The following is a 27,386-nucleotide window of genomic DNA, read 5'->3' as shown; positions in this document are numbered from 1 at the left end:
ACATTGCAGGCCGCTGGACGGCAATCCGACCGTCTTTTGTTTCAACGCGCGCTCTGCGGCACTTCCGCCAGCCACCTCCGCCGTCCACCGCTCCAGCAGCCAGCGCGACACGCCATGCTTGTTTTTTTTTTTTTTATTTTATTTCATGTCATATTTGAGAAAAACACTATACAAGCCGGAACGGAACGGAACGGGTTGCCGGCCTCGCATCCCTATCCTATATGCCTGGGCGACAATCCCCTACTTCCCGGCCTCTACAGTAATAAACTATTTTTCACTGGGACAGGAGAAGAAGCGTCTCGCGATGGCGGTGCGCGAGCGGCAGCTGGGCGCACTGGGCATGCGCAGCAACGAGCGCGGTCAGGTGACAGCGCAGTGCTCGCTGACGCAGCAGGTCGCCGACCTCGCCGAGGAGGCCGGCGCCGTCTGCTGTATTTGCCGCGAGGGCTACAAGTACCAGCCCACCAAGGTGCGTTACGGTTTCAATAGATCGAGGCATTTGTCCCGATCGTAGGGGTAATTACCCCACAAAGTGGTAAAATTGTGTTTCGTTAGGGGTAAGTGAGGTGACTAACAAAATGACTTCGGACATCGTGGGTAAAAACGCAACGAAAAAGACGCAACATTCCTGGGTAAATTCATAAAACAGCCAATGGAATGCCTCACACGCCACAAATCAATCCTTCTGCAATGGAATTAAAAATCAAGTTGATTTGTCGCTGGTTTTTCTCTGGCGTACAGAGCACGTCACTTCGTTTGTTTTGTGGCGGTGAAGATGTTAAACTTTAGCCTTTCTCTAACTAAACACATCGAGGTGCGCTCTACGGTTTAAATACTTTTACAATTCTCACCTAGTAAGTTTGTCAAAGCGACACAAAACCCAAACCCTAACTGGACGCTGTTATGCAATAGTGTGTCAACCCTGATTAATTCTGCAATACAATGTCAACCCTTAGAAAATAATTTTAACAGTTGCATCGTAGTTGACATCGTATTGCAAAATGACAGTGGGTTGACACAGTATTGCAAAACAGCGTCCAACTAAACTCATCTCCCACAGGTGCTGGGAATCTACACGTTCACAAAACGCTGCCCCGTGGAGGAGTACGAGGTGCGAGCGCGCAAGACTCTAGGCTACACCACCGTGTCGCACTATAATATCGTGCACGTGGAATGCCACATGGCGGCAGTGCGTCTCGCTCGCGCAAGGTACGATAACCGACGCCATCTCACTCTAATTAAATTTATAATCTTAATAAGACTATCATCATTGCCAGTCTAAAGACATCCGCTGCTCATAGGTCTCCCTTTAACGAATCCCACAATGATGCCCATGGGTGACACTCTTTCCCGGCCCGGATAATACCGACATGAAAATACCGACCCTGTTTTCTTGTACACGCCCATAGAAGCTCATGTCAGTTTCTATGGGCGTGTGCACAAAAAACAGGGTCGGGATTTTCATGTCGGTATTATCCGGGCCGGGAATGAGTGTCACCCATGGGTATCCGTGAGGCTCGTGCTGCCTTATATCGTCACTACTTTGAAAAAAGCTCGTATCTCAAAATAGATAATTTTACTGAGTGAACTTTATGAACATCATTTTAAGAGACAATTTTGTTGACGCATTGTTTTGAGATACGAGGTTTTTCAAAGTAGTCACGATATGACGTATCTATGTATACCTATAACAGTACTGTGTCTGACTGACTGACGAACTCAAACCACTGCAAATAAAGATTTAATCAAGATTCAATCCGACTTGATCGAAATGTGTACCTGGGCCCGATTGCATAACAAAGTGCAAGCGAATAGTATTTTCGATGTTGTATTGTAAATACTATTGGCTCGTATTTTATTATGCAATAGGGTCCTGTTGGGGTTGGCATCCCGCTGCTTGCTTTTGAAGCGTAACCAAATTCAGTATGCACTGCACTATAAAGCAAAGTCGATTGTGATTGATTATTGACATATAAAAGTCAGCGCTCTCAATTAATTCCTTACTGCTTAAAATAAAGGTTAAACTCAAATTGAAATAGATGTATCTTATGAAAACAATATGGCATCATATAATGTTGTAGGAAAATAAACCTTAATAGGTAGTTAGTTTTATACGATAAAGAGCAGAAAAGAACTAAAAAAAGGTATTTCATAATGTACGCTATCTATTCAAACATTTTATGTCAATAATGACGGTTTTCCAACAGACGTAATATCGCTAGATGGCGTTTAGTATCGTGAGATCCGTTTGACGTTTCAGTCTAACTTGCGATTGGCTCATTTACTTATTTTTAACCAATCAATAGCGCGACGCAAATGTCAAAGTTGTCAAACGGACCTCTCGGTACTAGCGCCATCTAGCGATATTTCGTCTGTCGATAAACCCTCATTTAGCTGTTTGAAAACGGATTCCTAATTTAATTTCTATTCTTTATCATCGAACATTCAGCATCGGAAGTGTATGAGTGGTTCTGGTGCGCAAAATGGCCTACACACGGGCTAGATTCCTAATATAGAATTATAGTTTGTCCGTTAGTTAGATTTAAAAAATATATTGGACGCGTATTGTTTCTTTTGCCAGTTAAAAATTACACTTACCTACGCTGCTCACTAAGAAGTCAAGGGCCCCCGCTCCCGAACTTTGACGTGCTTCAACTTTGTCATTTTTTGTTTCATTGGCAAATACGTGTCCTATATTTTTTGATACTCTCACTGACAGACTAAGGTGCTGTTTCACCACCCATTGATATGATACCGTCTCCGTCTATTCGAACAAAACAAATAGAGACGGCATCACATTTATCCGTCAAATAAATTTAATCAATGGATGGTGGAACAGGGGGTAAATATAATATAATTTTACCAAAAAATCTACCCAATTGTTGGCTGTAGATTGGTGTGTATATAATTTAAACACTGCATCCGCTCATAAACTACCGCAGCTGGCCGTACAATAGTTTTATATAACTAAATTCGTAGATTTATTCCGGCACGAAATTATTAAACTATTTTTATCAATTTACTCTTGTCACTTCATCATCGCTTTATGACATTCGCGTACTTACTTCATGTTTGATAAAGTGCATTTTTTTTATTCCTCCAATCGTTGCCACTTATAATGGCGGCACAGGTGTAACTGGTATGTATCTATTCTAATCTGAATGGACCGCCGTTACTGAATGTGTAGCCTCTCGAGAGTTCCACTACTATTAAAACTTAGGGTGGTTCTACATCACAACTATCCAAGGAATATAGAGCGATACAACGAGACAGAGATATCGTTTGTGTTTTCTGTTGTTATTTTATTATCTTATGGCGATCGCTTCATTTCCTCGTATGGTTCTTTGCTCAGCGAAAACCTCCGCATTGCTTTGACTCTGTGTATCTGTATTTAATTATCTGGAAACAATGTTTCGCACTGAAATCTGATTTGTGTACGAGTTTTTCAATGTTTTCCGTATCGATACGAATGTAGACGAAGCGATGTAGAGGCGTTAGGTGTGCGACGCACTTTAGTTGTCTGCCTAATGATGCTAGGTCAGTATCAAAATCAAAATTAATCGTAGTCTCATTTAGTTCAGAAAGGTTCACAATAACACAATCGGCAGTCTTTATTTGAAAAAAAAAAAAAAAAATATCGATTCGATTTTATTGAATTTTTAAACGTGGTAATGATAATAAGACACTTTTTTTTCACTTTAAGCTAAACCTTTCTGTACCTACTTATGGTTCGTTATTCAGGCGAATTTCACATTATTACTAGCGCACGGCATGTAAACATGCATGTCTATTTCAATTAAGCCTTACTGCCATGCCACTTTTCTCTGCAACAACACAACATGTCTCATTCACCCATAACTAAGGATCGAAAATACGTCCGATATTTTGAAAAAACACGCTATGTGTCGCGTTTCGTATACTCCGTATCATATTTCTTTACCATGTTATAATATGCTCCAGTGACATGTGTAAACTGTGAGCTTTTCGCTTTAAAAATGGGCCCTGAATTGTTGTTGTTGGGAACTTGTATGTGAAATAATGAGCGTTATTCCGACCCTTGTCTATACAGCATCATTGCACAGTTCACCTAGAAACACAATCATGCAGGCATTTATTTTTAGTATTTAGCATCAATGCACGTCATGCATGAAATTTACCATAAAACTTTTACAGCCAAGATGGCGGAGGAAATAAAATGCATGACTGATTGGTAATATAGATTTTGAATGATGCCATGCAAGAGCAGAACGTTAATGCTTAGCAGTCGCAAATTATATCGGTTGATACTTAACTCGCTTTGACGTAGGTATAGCTTCATCTCTCTCAAACTGTCAGCTATCCAAAAATAATGTAAACGTTTCTGCTCTCTCTTGCGAGTTGCATGTGCAACAGTGCCCTTAGACATGATGCGTGCACTTAAAATAATGACGCGATCCTTATAATCTATTCTTATACACGTAGAATTTCGCTCGTGTGCCTAAAGAGTATCAGATCTAGAGATTGCAACCCGGTATGTTTCTCAACCCGGCCGGGCCCGGTTGCATTCGTCGCCAACCCGGCCAGGTCCGCCGGGCCCGGCCGGGTTGAATGTTAGCGATGGCGATGAAACCTGTATTTATTTCAAACTGGCTTATGAACAATTATCACAATAATTAGTCTCACTCAGTCTCAAAATCACACTTAATACAGAATTGATTACTTTTACTTATGGGCGGAAAAGTAACATTAGTATTAGTAATTATTAATTTTTATAAGTTCAAACAAGCAGGTCTTTCTCTTTACTCTGTATAGTGTATATTTGAAAACATAGTATTAAAATAAGAAACTAATAACGCAGCTTAAAGTACGAAACGTATCGTAGCAACTTAGTTTACACAGATAGATAAACTTTGGTAGCTTTGGTATAAAGAGAACAGCGCCGCGGTTTACTTACCGGGTCCAGTGACCGGGCCCGGTTTGCAATCTCTAATCAGGTCTCGCTGCCCGTGATGAACAAAGAACCCAGAGCTATAAATAAGAGAAATATATAGCTTGTATTTCTTTTCAGGCTCATTTTTGGCTCTTGCTATTCCGCTCGCGTTGTTGTATGACTCATTAGCCATATGGGTCCCTCGCACGTTTAGCTGACATGATATACATTCCTTTTACTCATACTATTAGTTCGGTGAAAACGATGTTGTACTCTCGTGTGTTTAGGGGCTGCGGAGACAATCAAACGGCATGATTTCAAGCACGCTGATTTCTGATTGAACCAAGCATTTTGATCGTTTAACAATGTGTATTTTAACATTAAAAGCCGGCCACAGAGCTTCCGGTTTTGTTCTGAAAGAACAGAATAGAAACCGGCTTTATTATCACACACGCCGGCCGGTCAGAACATTCCTGCCGACCCGGATCGGTAGGTGTGACGAGTGGTACAATGTATTGCATTCTAGTCCCCCGGTTTCAATTCCATTTTGTTCTATTCTATGTTCAGGACATAATCAGTACGTCTGTCGCCGGCTTAAGCGTTGTAAACGATCAAACCGTTAAAACGCTCGTCTCCGTAGCTGATTATTAGAAATTTGAATTTTATGCGGCAAAACATAACACTGTCACAAAGTTTGTAGAGCTTGAATCGATGTCGATAGTTGTAAAATAGAAGAAGATTCGTGTTGATAAATTTTCGATATCTTAGAAGTATTTTATTATTTGGCGTATGAAGTGGTGAGTAACGGAATCGCTCATTTAAGGTCGAGTGAAGTAGATTGATCTTTTCTTTTCTTTTTTCAAATGAAAAAGGAAATGGATTCACCTTAGAAGATGTTGGGAAATTAAAGATTACTTGAAAATATAAATTGCACGTGTTTTTCAATATCGTAACTTAATATAAAAATGTGAACACCTCTGTTACGCAAAAAAAAACTGTATTTTCTTCTATTCGTATACTGTTTTTCTTCTATTTAATAACTAATAAAAATTCAAGCCTTAAATTTCTTTAGAGGCGCTTGTCGCTTGAGAGAGATGGTGTGCTAAAACCGCGCGGCTAACCGCATAGTGCGTACGTAGCCTTATGTTTTGCCGCATATAACCCGGTCTCTAGTGATTACGGCGTCGCTGGCATCTTTGCCGGCTGGAATATTAGTGATATTAGAGCCAGTACAGTAGTGCTACATGCGTCTCGTTACGAAGCAGGGACGAGTGGGAGAGCGCCGCTTTGCAGAACGCGTCCACGCGGTGCAACGGGCTGCTGCCGCTGTGGGGGCCGCACGTGCCCGAGTCCGCCTTCGCGAGCTGCCTAGCGCGGCACACCACTTACCTTCAGGTACACTCGAAGAAATACTATGACTTGCCAGATGTTCCCAAACTTATTTCATCTAACGCCCACTTTTAAAATCAGTTATTTTGTAAACCATTTTTTTTTTCACCTTAATACAACTTGCAATCATTATATGAGCTTAGGGGTAGTTCGACAGAGTGTGTTTCTTGACTTCCTTTATCGGTGAACATTTCAGTTCATTAATAGAAACTAATATCGTCACTACTTTGAAAAAATCTCGTATCTAAAATCAATATGTCAACAAAATTGAACCTTGATATAATAAAGTTTCGGAAATATCTATTTTGAGGTACGACTTAGTTTAAAAGTAGTGATGATATGTAATGTCGATTGACAGGTAATTAAGCGGCAATTACACTGAGTCGTTCGTCGCACGCTGCATGCGGCGATTTCAAAAGTGTAAAGGCATTTGATGCTGCCACCGCCTCAATATGGCCGCTGCAGACGGACAGAAAATATCGGCGACATCGCCGAATTATTGAAACAGTTCACGTGACTTGACTTGACTGTAGGTTGCGTTCAAAACCGATATTATGTTAATTTCACGGTCATATATGTGTGATAGTTAATGCGTATTAGAGTTCATGTGTCGATATTTTTGATCACCTTGGCCGCTCAGAAATATCTGATGGCGACTGTACTGATTTACGCGTGCGGAGCCGCGGGCAAATCTAGTTGTTTTATATTGGACAGGAATGCACCGGCCACCGCGACATTAGCAACACGAGCACGATCCACGACCTGAAGCTGTTGCTGTGGCGGTTCGCGCGCGGGCGCACCTTCCACGACGACACCGGCGGCGGCGGCCCGCTCTCCAACATGCAGCTGGTGCCTGCGCTGCTGCACATGGGGCTTTACGTGGTCAACACGTGAGTACACGCGGCGACGCTAGCGGCATCTAGTCACCAACACAGTCCGGAGTTTCTTAGGCATTATCGAATAAAGAGTTTCATGCGAAATATCACTAGATGGCGTTAGTGTCGAGAGGTCCGTTTGCGGCTACAGTATTGCTTGTGGTGGGTACATTTGGTTCGTTAACCAATCACAGACGTGATGCTAATGTCAGAATTGTCAAACGGACCTGACGATGCTACCGCCAACCAGTCTGTCACAGAAACCCATTACGTTATTTATCGACTTAAAACCTTATTTTTACTGGATTTAGGGTTTGCATATATATGAAAAAAAATAATTTTTGGGGATAGTTCTACCAGTGGGTTTCAAATATTACTTACCTCCTGAGACCCACCATACAACAACAATTGACATCGAAATTTAAATCTTAATATCTCATGGGTAAAGTTGAATTTATTTTTTTGTAAATTTGAATGATACAGAGAAAATGACACTATTCCTTTTTCAAAAAATTAATTATCGCTTTGAACCCCAGGAGGTTAGTGGACTCATTGTAAGGGACCATTTAACCCCCTTCCCTCTTTACGGGTATTTAACGCCATGCATTGTTTGTTGCGTGCAGTAGCCGGCTGGTGGCGCGCGAGGTGGCCGCGCTGGAGACGTCGCTGGCGTGGGCTCCGGCGCGCGTGCTCGCGAGCGCGCACGACGCGGACGGCCCGCTATACTACGCAACGCAAATGATACTCGTGTACCCGCTGGTCAAGTGAGTACACTCTCTCGCTCTATGCCTGCATTTAGAGCGAGTACACATTAGGCGTTTTGACCTCCTGCCTGCCAAAGGTACTTTTTTTGGAATAATTTTTTGAAACTTTCAAATTATATTGCTTAGAACTTAAGATGTCCAGGAAAAATAGAGGAAAAAATCTCCGGCTTTTCCTACTAGTTTTTCACTATGTACTTTACAAAGGCCGTCAGTGTCCTATTATAATTATTTCTTATATCCTTTCCAAAGGAAGGATGTAGGCACGAGGTTAAAGCGCGCGCTTTGGTAACGCGCGTTTTAAGAACAAGGAGGTCTGTCGAAGGTGTACACATGCAAGCGCGCGTCAGACAGATTTTTGTTCGAAGGCGCGTTGCAGCTGCGCGCTTCTAGATACATGCGCCGCCATTTGGCCGTATATTAGATCGCGCGCTTTCGTGTAAAGTGGACGCATAGAGGTCGAACATTTTGATATTGATAACGCTCGCCGAACGCCGTGCTGAGCGCTGTGTGTGTACGGTAACAACGCGCGCTCAACGCAGCGCCGAGCGCCCAATGTGTAGCCGCTCTTACACGGGTACGAGTCGCGAGCGAGGGAGGCCTCGCCTCGCCCCTCGCAGCGCTCGCGTTCGGAGCGATTTTTAGGCACGAGTCAAAACACCTCGCGACGAACGCGAGCTTGGTGTTTACATTCGCGCTCTCGCTTCATTCGAGTTTGATTCTTGTGCTGCGCAGGTTGTAAGCTCAAAGACAACTGAACTCGCCACGAGAGTGTAAACAGGAAGCTCATTTACCATCGATCACGTGAGCCGCGGGTTAAGAGACGAGGCGTGAGGCGAGGCACGAGTCGAGAGTGTAAATCCCGCATCACAGATATTCAAATACACTGAGCGGCATAAATCTGGCCCTCCAATGTATGCAGCAATAAGATCGTTTTGTGAAGAGTGGTCGGAAACAAGACAAAGAAAATAATTTTGACCCATTTAAGATGATAGTTTTTAAAGTACAATCAAGATGGTTTTCAATGACTAATTCATGAGAATTTAACTAGGCGTTTTTGTTTCCCATACTAGCTTTTGCCTGCGGCTTCGCCCGCGTGGAATTCGGTTATCGCGCGCCTCGGGACCTCTGCATTTTTCCGGGATAAAAGTAGCCTATGTCACTCTCTGGCCCATAAACTATCTCTCTGCCAAAAATCACGTCGATCCGTCGCTTCGTTTCGACGTGAAAGACGGACAAACATACATACACACACACTTGCATGTAATATTAGTATGGATTACAAGTTCAGTGGTTGTTCCTTTTTTAAAACCGTCTCTGCTTGCAGATGGAAGGCGCACAAGATCGACACGCTGAAGCGTCTCCTGGTGATCGGGCACGTGCGCGCGCTGGCGCCGGGCGGGCCGGCGATGCGCGCGCTCGCCGCGAAACACCGCGCGCCTCGCCCCTGGGCCGACTACAAGCCGTACGCGCTATTCATCGCCATCGTGGATCAGCTGTACACTGTCATGTTCAAGGTGCGTCATGTTTACAATGTTGCGGTGTAGGGACCGGATAAATGTGTACAGAAACATAAAAAATGTTTTTTTTTACAAGAAACTTGTGAATATGGTGCAATTGCCATGGTATACTCTATTCCTACGGCAAGCGAAAAAACTTACCATGGCCAACCTTTCGCATGCATCTCTCAACGTCATTCTAAGACACGATACAACAAGTTGTATTGTCTTGAGTGACCACTAACAGCCCATACTTTGAAAGTTTTTACTAAGAGCATCAGCAGATGTAAAAGTGCATCGGACAAAATATATACTTCTTCAATGTTTGTTAGCATAGTCAATGTTTTTCGGGTCCTGGCCGTTTAATACGAGTATGTATTCTATATAATACGTTTACTCGTTGCCTAGTACCCATAATACAAACTTTGCTTAGTTTGGAACTAGGTAAATTTGTGTAATTTTGTCCCATGCTATTTATTTATTTCACTAATTCCAAGAAAAACATAGAGCCAAGAGATTTAGTTTTTAAATTATTTGCTGGGGCTTGCTAGGGCTAACTAATAATAATATGTCAGGGTCACAGGAATATATTAACAAAAAAAATTGTTGTGATGTGGAATATTCCTTGATTCGCAATTCTATATGAACTGCAACGACGTAAAAACTTGACTATGCGTTGTTCTGACTGTTAATAATATTTTTGTTTTGGTGTAAATTATAGTGAGCCAAATAAAAAATAATAGTATAACTACAGAATCAAACGATAAAAATTCAAGCTCTCGTACGGTCGGTTTTGACGCTTTGTACCAGATTCGAAAAACGCCAGATTCGCGGAACGCCAGATTCGCAGAACGTCAGATTTGCATAATGCCAGATTTTCAGATTCGCAGTATACCAGATTAGCAGAATGCCAGATGCGCACGATGCCAGTTTTCAGATTCGCAGAATACCAGATTCGCATAGTGCCAGATTCGTAGAACGCCAGATTCGCAGAACGCCAGATTCGCAGAATGCCAGATTCGTTTCTTGTTAGCAGCATTTTTGGCTCAGGCTCGTTCTATCTGTTTCCTAAAATGTCTGCTTCTCAAAATGGCCTTCTTCCAACAAACGTCTCTTTCCTATAATGTCTGCTGTATTTGGTTCTCAAAATACCAAGTGAAGTTCCCAATCCGTACTGGGCCCGCGTGGGAACTACGGCTCTAGCCTTCTCATTCCGAGAGGAGGCCTGTGCCCAGCAGTGGGACGTTTTTAGGCCGGGTTGATGATTGTGCGAATCTGGCATTCTGAGAATCTTGCGTTCTGCGAATCTGGTACTATGCGAATCTGGCATTCTGCGAATCTGAAAATCTGGTATTCCGGCGTTCCGCGAATCTGGTGTTTTTCGAATCTGGTACAAAGCGTCAAAACCCTAACGACCCCTTGCACGTGTACAATTTTCAAAAAAGGTCTTTAATCAAAGGCACTTCACATTTTTCAGCTCCATTTCCCAAAAACTATACCCGTGCGAAGCCGGAGTGCGTCGTTAGTAAATGTACCACCTTCTGTAAAAACAATATGTAACTGGTGGTGAACACCGATTTTAAATCCGTCGCATAGTTTAAATTATCTAAGCGTACAGACGATGAAAAGTGATTTTATTTATTAATGTCTCAAATTCCAGCTAAATTAAAGGCATAAAAAATAATACACTCTTACATGTAAAATATAAACGGGATAGTATTGTTAATATTTCGATCAACAATATCTGTTAGCCACGCATGTCAGAACAGAGCCTCTCGCGGCCGCAATTGACAGAAGCCAGACAGACAGCTCGCGCCGTGAACCCCACAGCATCCCATTTAATTTCCCAATGATATCTGACAACCGCAACGTCGGCCCAACACATCGTAACCTCCGTCGCTTTAAAATGAGCTATGAGTTCAAATATTATTTATGAATCACCTGTCGAGTGGTTTTCTCACGACCGCGGTGGCATTGACACCGCTCGAAAACTGTCTTCGGTTAGCGAAGAACACACGGCGCGGTGTTGCGACGCCTGCCGCGGCGACACGCATCGCGCGTAGGGTATCCCGCCGAGAGCGTTGCTGCTCATTATCACGTTGTCACGGATAAATTTTCTCTTTCTTTCTCTCATCCGCATGGTGCACCACGTGGATTAAGGCACTGCGCAGCACAGACGCGGTGTTGCTCGCATCATAAAAATTTATCAAAGTCAAAATATCTTTATTCAATTTAAGCTATACAAGCACTTATGAATGTCAAAAAAAATCTACCACCGGTTCGGAAAAACCTCTGTTGAGAAGAATCCGGCAAGAAACTCAACGAGGTATATTTTTATAAACATATTTACAATGTTATTAAATGATATTTTTACATCACAAGTATTTAATACAACTTTATTTTTAACACGATCGACCCAATATGTTCGTCGTTTTGGTCGTTGTTGACGCTATCGATGCTACCACCGCGGAGTCCATTTTTGACATAAGCTCGTTTCGACTCTTCGCTGTGTGAAAAGGCATCGCGTGTTTCCGCGGCACATACGCCTTCGCGCTGTCGATCGATCCCCAAACCGCTGCGGCAATGATGCCTCACCGCTCCGTGTGTTTTCCCGCCTTATGCAACGCTTGTGTGGAGCGTTCAAAACCTTGGCCGTCAAATAGCGTGCTTTCTCTTGTCAGTGAAGCAACACACAAACCTCCCTTTATCCCGTACATAACTAAAAGTGTAGTGAATGCATTTAGCTAGTAAACCTAGTTATGCTTGGGTAATTGTAATCGTTGTTTAGCGATGACGCAATTTAAATGTTTTCGGTCGTAAATCCAAGAACCTTATTTGTAAGATTCTTGGCAAGATGTTATGAAAATTTTGATAAATACCGTGTAAAGTTACACAGTCGTTGAATAATAAAGTTAATAAATAAATAAAAATAAATATAATGGAACACTTGACACCAATTGACCTAGTCCCAAACTAAGCAAAGCTTGTACTATGGATACTAGGCAACGGATAAACATACTTATATGGATAAATACATACTTAAATACATATTTAAACATCCAAGACCCGAGAACAAACATTCGTATTATTCATACAAATATCTGCCCCGGCCGGGAATCGAACCCGGGACCTCAAGCTTCGTAGTCAGGTTCTCTAACAACTTGGCTATTTTATCGTCAAAATACAACTTATTGTTCCAGGGCGTCACAGCATCGACGATAGACCAATGGTCGGTGAAGCTCGCCGAATACATCCGGAACAACGACGAAGCTAACGCAAAGGCCGCGGAGCGGATAGTCACAACCCTCACCGACGAACTGCTCCCCTGCGCTTCTTTCGCGGAGTTCTGCGACGCCGCCGGACTCCTTCCCGACATCCCCGAGCCCGACGCCTGGCTGCAAGCCCTCCTCAACGAACAACCTTGAACCCCCCCACTGGCCCATAAGTGACTACACTCACCTGTATCATGTGCTAAATGTCTTTCCATATTAATTAGAAAATTCAATATTATCCTCCCCTGTTTTAATGCATGTATTAATTGATTAATTTATTTTAATGTATCTTATTATTTAAATTGTGTATTTTATCACCAAGTTTTATCCCATTTGCAGCTTTGAGTGTTCGTTTGCTCTAATAAAAGATGCTTTTAACTTTTTCGTTTTATTTGTACCTGTATGCAGACAAGTATTTATATTCGATAAATGATAAATATACTGTCTTATCGTCGTGAATAATAATAAAATAATGCACAAATTGTTAGTTGAATAAACCCTCCCACGTCTAGGTTTTAAGTGTAGTCAAGTGCAAATTAATGTATCTATTCGTATCACTCAAATATATGTTACTGCGGCCTTAATACGTTGGAATAAGAGTTCGTGGTACCATCAGCCAAATATGTGGTCTACCACCCTAAAGTTGATAATCGTTTGCATGTCATAAAACAATAATGCCAATAGACGTGTCTGTCAACTTGAAAGTACGAGTTGATAGGAACTTGTTCACAAATTGATAGACCACTTATTTGGCTTGATGATACATATTATACATAATATTAAAAAAAAGGAAGCGGAAGACTCAAGAGGTTATACTAGATTTAGTGCTGTATTCTAGAAACCTACAAGGGTGATTTCTCGCGTTGAAACTACCGTCCAAGCTCTCTTGTTCTGGAGACTGTGATGACAAGGGTGAACCGACTCCCTTGTCCTAGACAAAATGTTTAAAATAGGGCAATATATAAACCACTAGATCGCTGCACCTGAGATAGTTCGTAAGAATAGCATACTCGTACTTACCTTCAGATCGTGAGTAAACTTTCAAGTCAATTGAACTTTTAATTATCATTTACACAGTTACGGTGCATTGACGCTCGAGGCGGCATCAAGCGTTAATGACCTCGCGGCTGTCAGCAAATGGCCCGGTCCTCGAGCCCACCAGACACTAACTAGGCCACCACATTCAAACTACCTGAGCACCACTTGTCGCACGACAATACGCGAGGATGACTCGACCTTCACAACTCGACTATTACTCGTGCCACCCTAAAAAAGCTTTATAGCTACGAACTTTGAAGGGACTTGAGACTTTTTGGTTTCGGTGAGGTGGATTTTTAATACGGTATTGCGCAGGCGATGATAGCGCGGGAGTCGTGCGTTGCGACATGGATTAGGCGTGCGGGAGATATCATCTGTTGTGATAACACTTTGCGCCCACGGTTGGGGCAAGTTGGGTTAAGCGTGGTGAGATCGAGCTGAAATTGACCCCGCTTGAGTACCTGCGTTGTGTGATCGATCTCAATGAACCCACGATGTATCTGTAGGCTGTAGAGGCAGTTCAATTTCAGCGTGCGTCATTTACGAAAAACATTTTTCACTTCGAAATAATTTATTGGTGGAATTTTTCACTGATGATTTCGTTAGCGAAAGGGAAGCTGATTTTTTTTACAATAGGTATCTGTGAAAAATAGGTATCTGTGAAAATATAATTGTTTGTCTGTTTCTGGCAAAGGCAAACGTCGAAGTGATCGACAAGGACAGTCTAGGTACTCGTATTGGTCTGTCTGTCAACACACGGATTTCCATTTTACCAGTTTTGCATAACAGAACGGTTAGTTACTAAAATCACCCCTGTTCTAATACGGTATTTGACTATTTTGTATATGTTTTATAAATTAAAACTACACAATGCCTGTTATCGAATAGAAAAACAATTTTTAAGCTACCTTTACAAATAACAAAGTTATAAAGGTTTAAAATTCAAGATAAGACAGAGAAAGACATACTGGCATGTGACGTCACACGCCAGTACCGCCATACTTGCTGCATAGAGAAAAGCGTTTTAGAAAGAGACAGGTACTATATAGATTTTTCAAAAAATCACTATAAATCCAATTTTCAACCGATTTAAATTTTCTCTTCGCTAAACACTATCTGTATATCTATATTTTCATAATAATATTAAGATATGGCAAAATCAGTAGTTGTCAAATACCGTATTCGAACACTTGACTTTAATCATACAAATCTACGGATGCTTCAACGCTCGAAACCAACGCTTTCAATTCAACATGCATTGTATCAGGAATGATTAATTTATAAATTTATCTGAATAGTATCACGGCGTCAGTGCGTTGCCCTCAGCTTTTTTGTCTCATCATTGTTTGCGATGCCTTTATTTGCTTAGTCAGCCAATCTTTTTTTTGTCAGCGGCACTCATGTCGCTCATATGGTGTCGGAGTGCAATGTACTTGAGATAGCGATGAACTTTTCGACCGGCGTGGGCGGCTGTTTGGATTCTTCAAAAGCTCAGGGAGCAAACCATTGCGACAAAACACGGAGCGTTCTCGAACTAATATTAACTATTTTCTTTTAATATGTAGGCTTGTCCAGGGAGCCAATTTTGGAGGAATCATCCAAAAATTAGCTCCCTGGACAGACCGATCTTCGTTAAAACTATTTGGAAGTGGTGAATATCGGTATATTTGCTATAAACAACTGTTCAAATTATTTTTCCAGTACCTAGTAGACGAAATTAATTACTGCTGTAATTTTCTACTACTATACACACCGTTATTCAGTCAGCAGCAGAAGTAGAAAAAATTCAATTTGAAAAATTGCAAATGGTACATTTCCATTCCATAAACTTTATTTAGAAGACTGGTTTTACTTTTCGGACTTACTTAGTAGTTGACGAAAGCAATGATTAAATAGGTACATAACCATCAAATACCTACTTAACCAACTCTGGTAAGAACCAAATTATTTCCTAATATAATTAGATCTTTGTGCTTCGCTGGTCGCTGCTGCGGTGCGCTCGCTTCGCTCGCTCAGCTCGAAGCACGAAGCTTGGTTAGCACGGGAATCAAGGTAATGCAACTTTTTACCATTTGATTTATTTTTCATAGGCACGATGTCAAAAATTGGCCCTTGGCGGCCACGGTAGGTATGTAGGTACATATTTGACAAATAAGGCTATACATGAGATTTGGTATTGAATACCCTATTGTGCAACAACGAATGCAAAATATAGGTACCAGCCGTCATAAGAGCTCTAATTTGAATAGCTTGACAGGCCAAGCCCTTTAAAGTGTCGACACATATGCAAATAGGCTGCATGATTACATTAAAGTCATTTACTACGTACTTATTACGGATCAACAAAGGCTCAGCGTTTAATGGCCGGGTGATAAAGAAAGGACAGACGCGTCACTTAGCTGCGTAAGTGCAAGAACGCACTATGCGGTTAGCCGCGCGTTTCTAACACGCTGACCCTCTTCACAGTATCGATTGAGAAAGTGACTGTGCCCCTGGCCCTATATTACCTACGAAACGGGAAATTCGAACTTGGTATCCAGCCGCCCCGCTGACGCTTCTATTATTTAATACTATTCTATTATATAGACGACCAGATGGCCTAGTGGTTAGAGAACCTGACTACGAAGCTTGAGGTCCCGGGTTCGATTCCCGCGTCGGGGCAGATATTTGTATGAAAAATACGAATGTTTGTTCTCGGGTCTTGGGTGTTTAATATGTATTTAAGTATGTATCTATCCATATAATTATATTTATCCGTTGCTTAGTACCCATAACACAAGCTTTGCTAAGCTTACTTTGGGACAAGGTCAATTGGTGTGAATTGTCCCGTGATATTTATTATTTATTATTTTATTTATAATACGAGAGGAGAGGGACAGTACGATACGAACTTCAAATTTCGTTGTTGCCCCCTGAAACCGCGCGGCTAACCGCATAGTGCGTACGTAGCCTAACACGGTTACCTACTAGACGGAAAGCTTAAAAACACTTAAGAGCTTAAGCTTAAAACCGCGTTTCAGCGGTTTAAGGATAAATAGGTAACAAACAAACAGACAGTTACTTTCGCATTTACAATATTAGTAATGATGGAACTGTAGGAAAGCACTATATTTCTATTACATCTAGATTATTTTCCAACAATAAATGGCGAAAAGTGATTTAAAATCAATAGTTCAATGAGGGCTATAGCGTATGAATTCGCCGCTAGAGGCGCTAGTGTAGCGTGAGGTCTCCGAAATGTCAAATCTCATAGTTTTTGGGTGAGCTACGCGGGTTTATTTATAATTAGAATAATTTTGTGAATATTTTGCATTACCTGAAATTAATTATGGGAATTATGCGTTACGGGGCAATGAATGTCTGTGTTTTGAGACAGTTTTGTCTTTTGGAAACTTTTGTCCTCTCTTTTTTACCGAACAAAACGGGACTACGCAACACTGTGGTTCCTCGATATTTATACGGTACGGTTTTAAGGTGTATTAAATATGATTTTAATCTAAACTATGTTTTCACGCCCGTAATAACAGACTAATCCACACTTAAAAACCTCACGCAACAGTGGCGCCATCTAGAAAGACAAAAAAGATAGCCCACATTGTTTTTTTTTACTAAACAGGGAATCGTTTTTTTTTAATCATATATGGGCCATTCTCTTAAAAGTTGTACCCATACTTTTTTCTGGGATTTTGAAATTTTTATGTTATATCTACTCGGAATCAGTAGTACTATCAATTTTAATAGGTGAAAAAAAGTGTCCCAAAAGTTGCGTATATTTTTTGTAATTCCGTTCCGTTACTCGCATACAATTGTGTATATGGGAAAGGTAACAGAATGGAATACAACATTTTTGGCCACTTTTTTTCACCTATTAAAAACGACAGTAGTACTTCTGGCCCATATGTACTTAAAAATACATCGGTTTAAATGTTACGGTACCTAGAGGGCCGCGGTTTCAAATCTGGGCTCTGGACGTTGTGATTTTTTCCATATTCGAGTGCGAAATTACACTTCAAATACCACGAGCTTAACATTGTAGGAAAAACATCATAAAGAAACCCATACAAATCTGAGAAGCAATTCAATGGTGTGTTTGAAATTCCCAATTCACACTGGGCCTGCCTGGGATCTACGGCCCAAACCCTCTCCTTCAGAGAGGAGGGCTGTATTCAGCAGTGGGACGTGCTTATATATAGGCTGGTATGATAGGTTAAAAATACTTCTCTCCTGTTTGCCGTGATTCAAATGAAATAAAACAAAATAATTAAATAGACGCATTTATTTTATAATTAAACAATTTTTATAAGATAATGTTCGACAAATTGCGTTCTTAAACTAATGCTTACCATTGGTAACCTCACATACGGTACTATGATTCACAATACCTCAGGCACACGGGAATATTTGATTTTGTTACTTACAAAAGATTCATTCACATGATATAAATAGCCACTTAAATAAATTAAATACTATCTTATTTTAATAGAAAGTGTTATGGTGAAATGATTTTACCGATCCATGACTTCTGTTATTAACGAGAAGGCTATACAGAAGAGAACGATCATCTATTTGGTTTCCATAGCTTTAGAACAATCTGGTGCCTTTGCGCACAATTACAATATTTTAAAGATGAATACGATAATAATATTCCAAAAATGAGTAAAAGACATTGTAATTATGCAAAGTTATCATGGAACTAAATTATTATGTTAACAAGAGTATACACTCATCGATAAAGTTCTTTTACAATAGACTTTGGAATTAAAACAAAATGGCAATAAAATGAAATCCATTCCTTGAGCTTAGGTACACTAAGACCGAGCACGTCTGTGATTACAACACCCATTTTTTACATAATTTTGCTGACATTATTCAAACCGACCGAAACCAAAGAAAAGAGTTATTTAACTTCATTTGCTGGCATTAAATCGAATAAAGCAAAAGGATATATTTTCCCTTACACAGGCGGAGACGGGAGTAAAGAACAGCGAGAGATAGTTGGATTTTTATAGAGTTAAGTAGAGTATGAAAGAGAACTAAAATTGTGTATGTAAATTATTCCAGTTTTTACGTCAAAACTGCGATTTTTAGTTTTAAGTATTTATTTATAGAAATACTCTGCGTAAAATCCAACTGACTGTCATTATTCTCCTGTATATTTTTGGTCACAGACGCGCGAGGGATCGAGAACGGTTTAACACAGACATTTGACGGTAGGGCTCCGACCCTCCCCTATCCTAGGAGTGTCGCTTAGAAGTCGTAGGAGCCGCTTTCGCCGCTCTTGCCGATACGGAAGATGTACCTGTAGACCAGACCTGCCAGGACGCCTCCAGCCACCGGACCCACCCAGTACACCTGCGATACAAATGGGGTAAGTTCATTTGGGATTTTACAACTTGACAAATAGGTACTACCTATAAATAGACAGTTAAAAAAAGGCTCAAACGGCGATTATTGAAGTCGCAATCGCAACTCAGAAAATATGTAAATTAATGGGTAGAATCTCGTAAGAAAATTCGCGACGCTCAACTCAAATAGAATCAACTCAAGCAGAAGAAGAACATAAGTATATTGTATTACAAATTCAGCACCACTTTCGAATGGTAATTTATAACGATTTTATTTCAAAAATCGGTCGCCAAGGAGCAAATTTCTTGCAACTATATATCCATGATAGGTACCTAATGAGTAATGACCATTCGTAATTGGTGTGATTCTTTGATAATCTAGCGCTCGTATATCTAACTTGTACCATCAGCCAAATATGTGGTCTACCTCCCTAAAGTTGATAATCGTTTGCATGTCACAAAACAATAATGCCAATAGACGTCTGTCAACTTGAAAGTTCGACTTTAGCGACATATTCATTTCATAGGAACTTGTTTAAAAATTGATAGACCACTCATTTGGCTAATGGTGGTTTGGTAAATGAATTAGGGTGAAACTTTTCCTAACTCTCAATTTCAGTAAAGTTTTTCTCCACTTTCAAATTTTCACAGATAAAATATTTCAATCGTGATGTCATTTCTAAAATCTGTCTAGAGAAAAACATGAATCAATATAAAATGGATGAAAAAGTAACTTATAATATCATCCATATACTGTCGGCATTGGTAGAAGATGGTTTACTGATCTGTATTTATTTAACTTAAACTTTACATAACTTAAATAAGTATTGTTTAGAGCTACCGCTTATTCTCCTCCTGCTTCCAGTAAGTACATTATTTTTAAACGTGCGAATTCTGTTGCTTTACAAATGTAAGTAGGTATGTAAAACACAATGCATTACACAACAGAGGCAATTTACAAAGCGATGGAAGAAAGGCCTGCCCATCACTTTCATACTAACATACTCGCACAAATCTAAACATCTAAACAATGCAACTGCAACTCTATTAAAAAGATCCATGATAATATAGTAATACGGTGTATTATCCAACTAGACACAGAACAAAAGAAGATCGTGCCCACAATAACCTAGCTGCCACAGGGAAAATGAATAGAAAATTATATGATACGCTTCAAAATAAGTTTACTGGAAAAGTATTACTGGTATTAAGTAAGTGTGATAAAGTGAACATTATAAGCTTAATTAAAGTTCGATTTAATAACAGGCGAGAGATTGCAATATCACTGTGAGAACATCGTGATTCATCTCATACTTATTCATGTATCACTGATTTATATATAAGTTTTGGATCTTTCGAAAATGAAACCGCATGCAGTTTTGGAATGTTATTTTTCGCAGAAAACATCGCGGGGCTTATCACCATACAAATGCCTACCTACTACCATAATACTCGTTCTGATTAAAACTGTCTACAGGTTAGTTTAAGTAGTTTAATCTGTCATCTCCCAGGATAACAGGATCAAAGGAATTTGGGCACAAATTTGTGCCTCTGGGAGAGGACAGGTTAATCAGAAGGAATATTTCAATTTTTGAATTATCACTCGAAAATGTCCAAACCGATAAATTCTAAATTGTATCCCTAGAATGGCATATTAATACTGTGTCAATACATCGAGATTGTCTAGTCTAGGGATAATACACAGTGTGAGACACACTTACCCAGTGGCTAGTCCAAATGCCCATGACCAGGGCAGGTCCGAAGGAACGTGCCGGGTTCATGCTCGAGCCAGTGAAAGGAATCTATTGGAACGAACAATCAGTAAGACAACTTGATAGACTACTCTCATCGTGGTTTTAAAATCGAAACGTGATTAACGAAGTGTTTTATAGGTACATACAGAGAACCCTGTAGAGATTTTGCATCAAAATTTTCGATTCAATATTTACATAGTCACGGCTTTGATGTGGTTCAAATTCAAATCAAATTCAAATCATTTATTCAGTAAATAGGAAGCAATGGGCACTTTTACACGTCATTTTTTAAATTACCAGCGCTTTCGGAAATACCATCATTGCCAAGAAGAATGCGCCGCAAGAAACTTGGGAGAAAGTATTTTTTTCATAATAATATAATTACAAATAAAATCCTTAAAAACTACAGTATACAATTAAATTAAAAAAAATACAAAAAAAAACAGTGATGTATGGGTCCCTTAGTTACAAAAGTAAAGACGTTAGTCTACGTTATTATCTACGTTCACTTTGAACATCGGCCTGTGTCTGGAATCATTTATCTATCACAATTTAAAATTCATAAAAGCATCCACAGAGATTTTCTGATTAATTTAAAAACAACTTGTAGATTTAAGTTGGTTTAATACTTTCAATTTTTTTACAAAACTAAACATGTGCGTGGACACAGAAAAGTTTCTATACTTATACTTACAGGGTAGAAAAAAATTATGGACCCAGGTGAGAAACTGCATTACCTACATCCTTTATTTAGCTCAAAGGAAACATTCCTTTATTTTTAAAATGAGACAAAACTGCATTCAAAGATTTTACCTTACGTATATATATTATTTGAATATCATTGGGAATAGCTTGATACTCACGCAGGCAGCATGGCAGGCGGTGATGCTAAGTCCGATGGCGAGAGGAGCAGAGCCCTTGATGTCGTTGCGGCGGCCGTCACAAACACCCATCACCACCAGCACAAGAACGAAGGTGATCAGCGCCTCGATCAGCACAGCCTGGCCAGAAAACACGATTTAACCTTCTGTTTTGCGGACGGACGGGGGCTAATGCATGGGAGGTTGGAACCTACACTAATGCCCCATCCAGACACTCCACGAGGCTACACGATGGTACGCGCACGCTCGTGTCCCCTCGTCTTCCCTCGCCTAGCTTCGCTGTCGCTCCGCTTTGTGTCGGTTTTTCGGGCGCGAGTCAAAGGAGAGAGGAAAGTAGACGTAGCGGGGAACTGAATAGGTACATTGAGAGCGTGGATAGCTCGCACTCTCTGCAGCCTCCGCTCGCTCTAGGAGGTGCCTCGCGAGGGTCTGGATGGGGCATACGTAAAAGGTGATCCCGAAGACGCGACTTAATGCCGTATTTTCTAACGAACAGGCGCTCGTGATTCCATTCACTGTCTCTTTCTGTCCTTATCCAATTTCTTGTAGTGGCGTAGCGTGAACGTTTTCTTTAGGCAAGCCAGAGACTGAGAGAAGCGTGTTTTAGGTAGGTATGTCTTCGCATGCTACTCCTCGGAGGTAGTGAATATAATTATGTATAATAAAGTAAAAAATTTAGGCAATCCGGTGGGAATTCATTATTTATTATTTATGACGCCACGCCACTCAGTGGTGGAGAAACTGAATCGCGTACCAGGGTCGAACCTTTTTGTTACTAATGTTCTGTTGGTTTGCTGTTTTTATACAACTCTGGAATAATTCAACATAATATTGATTGAGGAAAGGTTCCATCTGGTACAGTACCTAGGTATGTAGGTATAAGCACTCAGTTTCCTCGACTGTTACATTGTTACGCCTCACTCAAACCATTTTGTTTTATTTTGATAGGCGAGTATTCCTACTAATAATAATATTGTGAAAGTTTGTGTTTACGTGCATATGTTTGTTACTCTTTTACGCTTAAATGGCTCAGTGGATTTGGATGAAATTTGGTACAGACATTACTCTCTACCTGAAATAACACATGCTGCTTTTTATCCCGATATTCTCACGGGATCGGAATAAAATAGGGAAATCTCAAACCTCTAGGTTTAAGTAGATACATAAAATTGTAAGCGATGTTTTGTGTAACGTTGGAAGATCACGATACGAGCAAAGACGCGGGTAAAGGTTAGTAATAAATAGTTATTTACCTGTCCAGACGAGATTTGGGGCCCAGGCATGGTCATGCCGAAGGTGGTGACATAATCATCAGGTACCGCCAACTGTCGACAAAATAGTTTTATTTATTACAATGTTGTTGCAGAAAGGGAGAGAAGCGTTGGAAAAATCGGTCAAGTGCGAGGCGGACTCGCGCACCGATTCCATACGAATTTGTAGCAGTATTTGTAGTGTGGGTATATCTATGAAGCCCTCTTGTTCTGAGAGGAGGCCTGTGCCCAGCAGTGGGACGTATATAGGCTGGGATGATGATATCTATGAATATACAGTATTAGCTGAGCTCCTCTGAGCAACATGTAGGTACACTACACATGTAGTGTACGACTATAATTATAAATACTAAACGAAACTATACTCAGCGGCGCAAAATTTGGCCCACTACATACAAAATGCGTGGGTGCACACTCACCGGGGTTCAGCTGAAAACCAGCGCTGCAGCTCTGGTTACAGGGATACGGCACATGCTGAGCCGAGTCCTTTTGGCATCACACTACAGCACAATGTCTCTTATTTTCCTCTCTTCTCCTATTTATGTGTTTACTGTGTTTTTGTTGAGATGTAGTGTGTTCTTCTTGTCAATAAATGTTGTGAGTTTGAGTTTGAGTTTGAAAATTACCTATTTCTGCATACATTTGAGGGCCAAATTTTTTGCCATTCAGTTTTTTTATTATTATTTAATAATTGTATTAATGTTACTCTTACAATTCTGTCCTCCACGCTATCCTCATGTTTTTTTTATTCGACTGGATGGCAAACGAGCAAATCACCACCTCCCATAAACATCAGCAACACCAGGGGTATTGCAGATGCGTTGCCAATCTAGAGGCCTAAGATGGGATACCTCAAGTGCCAGTAATTTCACCGGCTGTCTTACTCTCCACGCCGAAACGCAACAGTGCAAGCACTGCTGCTTCACGGCAGGATTAGCGAGCAAGATGGTGGTAGCAATCCGGGCGGACCTTGCACAAGGTCCTAATTACCTCCTGCAGATTATTTACATATATTTTCCTAATTAAACGTGTGCAAGCGCCTAGTCAGTACCTGTGTGCTAATCAGTCCTCTGTACCGTTTAATAATCACTGTTGAATATTTTAAACCCTCACGTTAACCCATAATAAATTTCTAACCACGACGCAAAGCTTAAAGGCTAGTTTGTGAACGAATTAAATTATTTAGGTACTAATGGCGTTTAGTGCACACAAAGTTGCCTGATGTCGTCTATTAATGGCACCCGCTCATTCATTAGATTAGAACAAGATGTAATCGGTTGCGTCGCGTACTACCACAGATACTGATAAATAGAAATAGATATCTTCCGACGACATCTATTTACGTAAGGTAAACGTACCTCTGCTCGTGTCACTGTCCCAATAGTTGGCATCTTTAATCTTATGTCATTAGCATAGCAATAGAGATGACAGCAGGGTGTCGTCTATTGGGCATTAGGGTGTCTAGCACTCGGTCGTTTACCTTACCTTAAATACGCAATTTTACTTGTAACTAAGAGAGATTCACGTATAGAATTTGTCACTGAAACTAATTTCCATGTTCACGTTAATTAATTTTACTTATGCTCGTACGTCTCAGCAGCTTAATGAAAGGGCCACTTCGAAATTTCAGAACCAATCTATTCCTATACCTATATAAAGGAAAATAGTATCTGACGTTACCCAATTACTAACTGACTGACAGACAGTGCACAAGCCGCTGGAGCTATATAATTGAAATTGTACATAAATTTTCCTTGATAATCACAGACGTAGGCCAAGAAGGGATGTCACTTTCGAACGATATTTTTGTGCAATGTGATTTCAAAAATCTATTTCCTGGCGTCATAATTACCTACATCTCTACACTCTTCACAGAGTGTCATGGGCCCATGGGCGTCGGTTAAGGATTACTAGTGAACTATACGACTTTCTTGGAAAAATAGTGTGGTGCTCTCCCCTTGCCTTCCACACCGCAGAGCTGGAGGCCAGATTACGTAGTTGCCAAAGAGAGCACTGCTGCCTCACATCAAGTCCCTTACGTTTTACGACACACGTGGGAAAAAGATTTCCTATTATAAAACCAAGCATAGAGCGGGCCCCGTAGCTACTTGCCCACGAAAAAAAAAACAAAAAAATGCCTTACGCAAGAGAAAAGTAGGTACACAAAATTCTTTGTATGGCTTTGTATGTTTAGTCTAATGTGGCTATAAGTGATTTAAAAACCGTAAACTAGCGGCCAAATGTCTGCGTCCGGCGCCCTGAGGTCAGATCACACGATTCGCGATTATTAATCGCACGTCAGATGTAATTGGCAGACGCATGTGATGCGCACGCCCGATGAAGGCAAGCAACCTGATGCGCCAATTTGTAATGTTCCAATTCTTTAATCGTTTATAATGGCATGTTTACGCACTTATTGAACATGAGGGTTATATATGTACAGTCAAGTGTAAAAATATGAACTTACTCAAAGTTTCAAAAATAAGTACCATAGACTCTTATTTCGACGCAATAAGGCCGTAGAAACATATTTTTGAGTGGTTCGAATAGATACTTATTTTTGCACTTGACTGTACCTACATTGCGATAAAAAACGGGTCTATATCGACTGGTCGAAAATTGTTAGTCATAAACCATTTATTTTTCAGAATTGTTATAAAACAACCCTAACCTAACCTAACCTACCTATAGAGTTCTACAGGTGACCATTTAAAAATTTATGAAAAATGTAGGTAGGTACGGTTTCATCGGGAAAAAATTATGACTAACATTACATTATGACTTATAACATTATGGCAGTCGAAAGGATCCCATGAAAATCGGATTGGGTTCATTATGATAGCCTATAATAGTGGCCTATAGTAGTCCGTCTACGTTCTAAATAGAAATTTACAAATACAAATTTTCTGTTTAAATATGCTATGTCAATCCAGGTTTACGTGACAGACTCGGCTTGAACTAATATTTAAATTAAGTTTTTTTTTACATAGTTTTGTTGCACAAAATAAACATACTAACGTTCTACGCACATTTAGAATGAAACTGGCACAATTCAAAATGTTCTCAATTCAAGATGATTATCTTTTGTAAACAACAAAAAGTTTATTTTGGAAATGTGAATATTTAGAATGATGTCGGTTTAATTCTAAAGGTGCGAACTTAAACTTATGTACCTACATTGTAACAAGTGATAGAACTTTTTATGTGAATCTAGTTAAAAAGTTCTATTATTTCTTTTTTTACCCACAAATACTCATTTTTCTTCTGCCTGTTACATTGCACGTTTATCATTTTGAGTAATTATTATTTTCCTTATTTTAAAGTTTGTTTTACCAACCCGCTTCCACTTTCAGAAGTGTTATTGACATTCACTTAATTAGGCAGAAACTTCAAACAGACTAGACCTAAAAATTAATAAAGTCAGTCGCAGTCTTCAAGTCGCTTTAACCGCTTAATCAGCCGTCTTTGAGCTGTCACATCACTAACAAGACCCCTGTGAATCGACGCACTCATCACACTTACGTTCGATCACGTTATTCGATGAAGGTCGGCGCTCTAATTCAAGCCTTTATTCTGATCATCAATGTCACGGCGAACGACACTTTTTACTGCCACCATGTCTCCATAAGGCTTAGACCGTGGATTAAAGAAACGAAGTAATAAAGCCCTTCTTTGAAGATTTTGCTATGTACAGTACAACCTGTGGCCGTATTAACTAGTTCTGACGTTGGTTCGCGATCGCATGCACTATCTCTTTCTACCCTCATCTTACACCGTGTGACAGAAAAGAAAGTAGTGGTGAAAACGATCGTGATTCCAAGTCCGTGAGACAATAAAGGTGCGGCCACATGTAGACGCTCGACGCTAGTTTACAGCGTCAAATATGGTCACGTGACATATAGCGACAAACCTGAAAATGTAAGGTTTATCGCTGAAAAAATAAAATCTTTTCTATTTCGAATAAACACTGTTATTTTTTTTTTCATTCACTCCAATTTCTGTTATTTGTACCACTGCCACGACTGCCACTAAAGGAAGTTAAGAAATCAGCTTCCGAGACCAAGGTCATTCCTGCAAGCAGCCATCTTGACGATGCTGTTTGACGCGGCGTTTTGACACAACTTTTTTGAATCGCTGGAAATCCAAAATAGCGTCACGTGACCAGATTTATCGCTGCATACGAGCGTCGAGCGACTGCAAGTGGCCGAACCTTAAGACCTCTGAATGTGTCGCTCCTCACTCGTCGGTTTTCTTCGTTATAATTGACGATTCAAATGAGAAAGAAAAATTATAACTGATATTCGTTTCGAATTCCGAGCGACAGTAATTTCTTAAGTACCTACACATTATGAGTAGAGGGTTTAGCTACCTACTTGACTTAGGAGTAAGAGG

General features: G+C 40.3%; 2 protein-coding genes across 5 annotated transcripts in view; one reads left to right on the top strand and one right to left on the bottom strand.

The window, feature by feature from the left end:
* The window catches only part of LOC141445375 (protein purity of essence-like), a 33,344-nt gene extending 20,261 nt beyond the window's left edge, over positions 1-13,083 (top strand). The window contains exons 26-32 of the mRNA XM_074111221.1: positions 287-469; positions 1,061-1,209; positions 6,175-6,304; positions 7,013-7,188; positions 7,797-7,937; positions 9,262-9,451; positions 12,634-13,083. Of these exons, the coding sequence (XP_073967322.1) occupies positions 287-469; positions 1,061-1,209; positions 6,175-6,304; positions 7,013-7,188; positions 7,797-7,937; positions 9,262-9,451; positions 12,634-12,858 (1,194 nt within the window). The 3' untranslated portion in view covers positions 12,859-13,083. The remainder of the gene's footprint in view (positions 1-286; positions 470-1,060; positions 1,210-6,174; positions 6,305-7,012; positions 7,189-7,796; positions 7,938-9,261; positions 9,452-12,633) is intronic.
* A 4,921-nt stretch (positions 13,084-18,004) lies between these two features.
* Positions 18,005-27,386, bottom strand: part of LOC141444942 (aquaporin AQPAe.a-like) — a 91,395-nt gene continuing 82,013 nt past the window's right edge. For all 4 annotated transcript variants that reach the window (XM_074110753.1, XM_074110902.1, XM_074110798.1 and 1 more), the window contains 4 exons: positions 22,977-23,048; positions 21,706-21,843; positions 20,810-20,890; positions 18,005-19,095 (listed from right to left, as the gene is read on the bottom strand). In XM_074110753.1, the coding sequence (XP_073966854.1) occupies positions 18,991-19,095; positions 20,810-20,890; positions 21,706-21,843; positions 22,977-23,048 (396 nt within the window). In that variant the 3' untranslated portion in view covers positions 18,005-18,990. The remainder of the gene's footprint in view (positions 19,096-20,809; positions 20,891-21,705; positions 21,844-22,976; positions 23,049-27,386) is intronic.

Source organism: Choristoneura fumiferana, chromosome Z (genome assembly GCF_025370935.1).
Source record: "Choristoneura fumiferana chromosome Z, NRCan_CFum_1, whole genome shotgun sequence".
Lineage (NCBI taxonomy): Eukaryota > Metazoa > Arthropoda > Insecta > Lepidoptera > Tortricidae > Choristoneura > Choristoneura fumiferana.
This window is presented reverse-complemented; position numbering and strand designations above follow the sequence as displayed.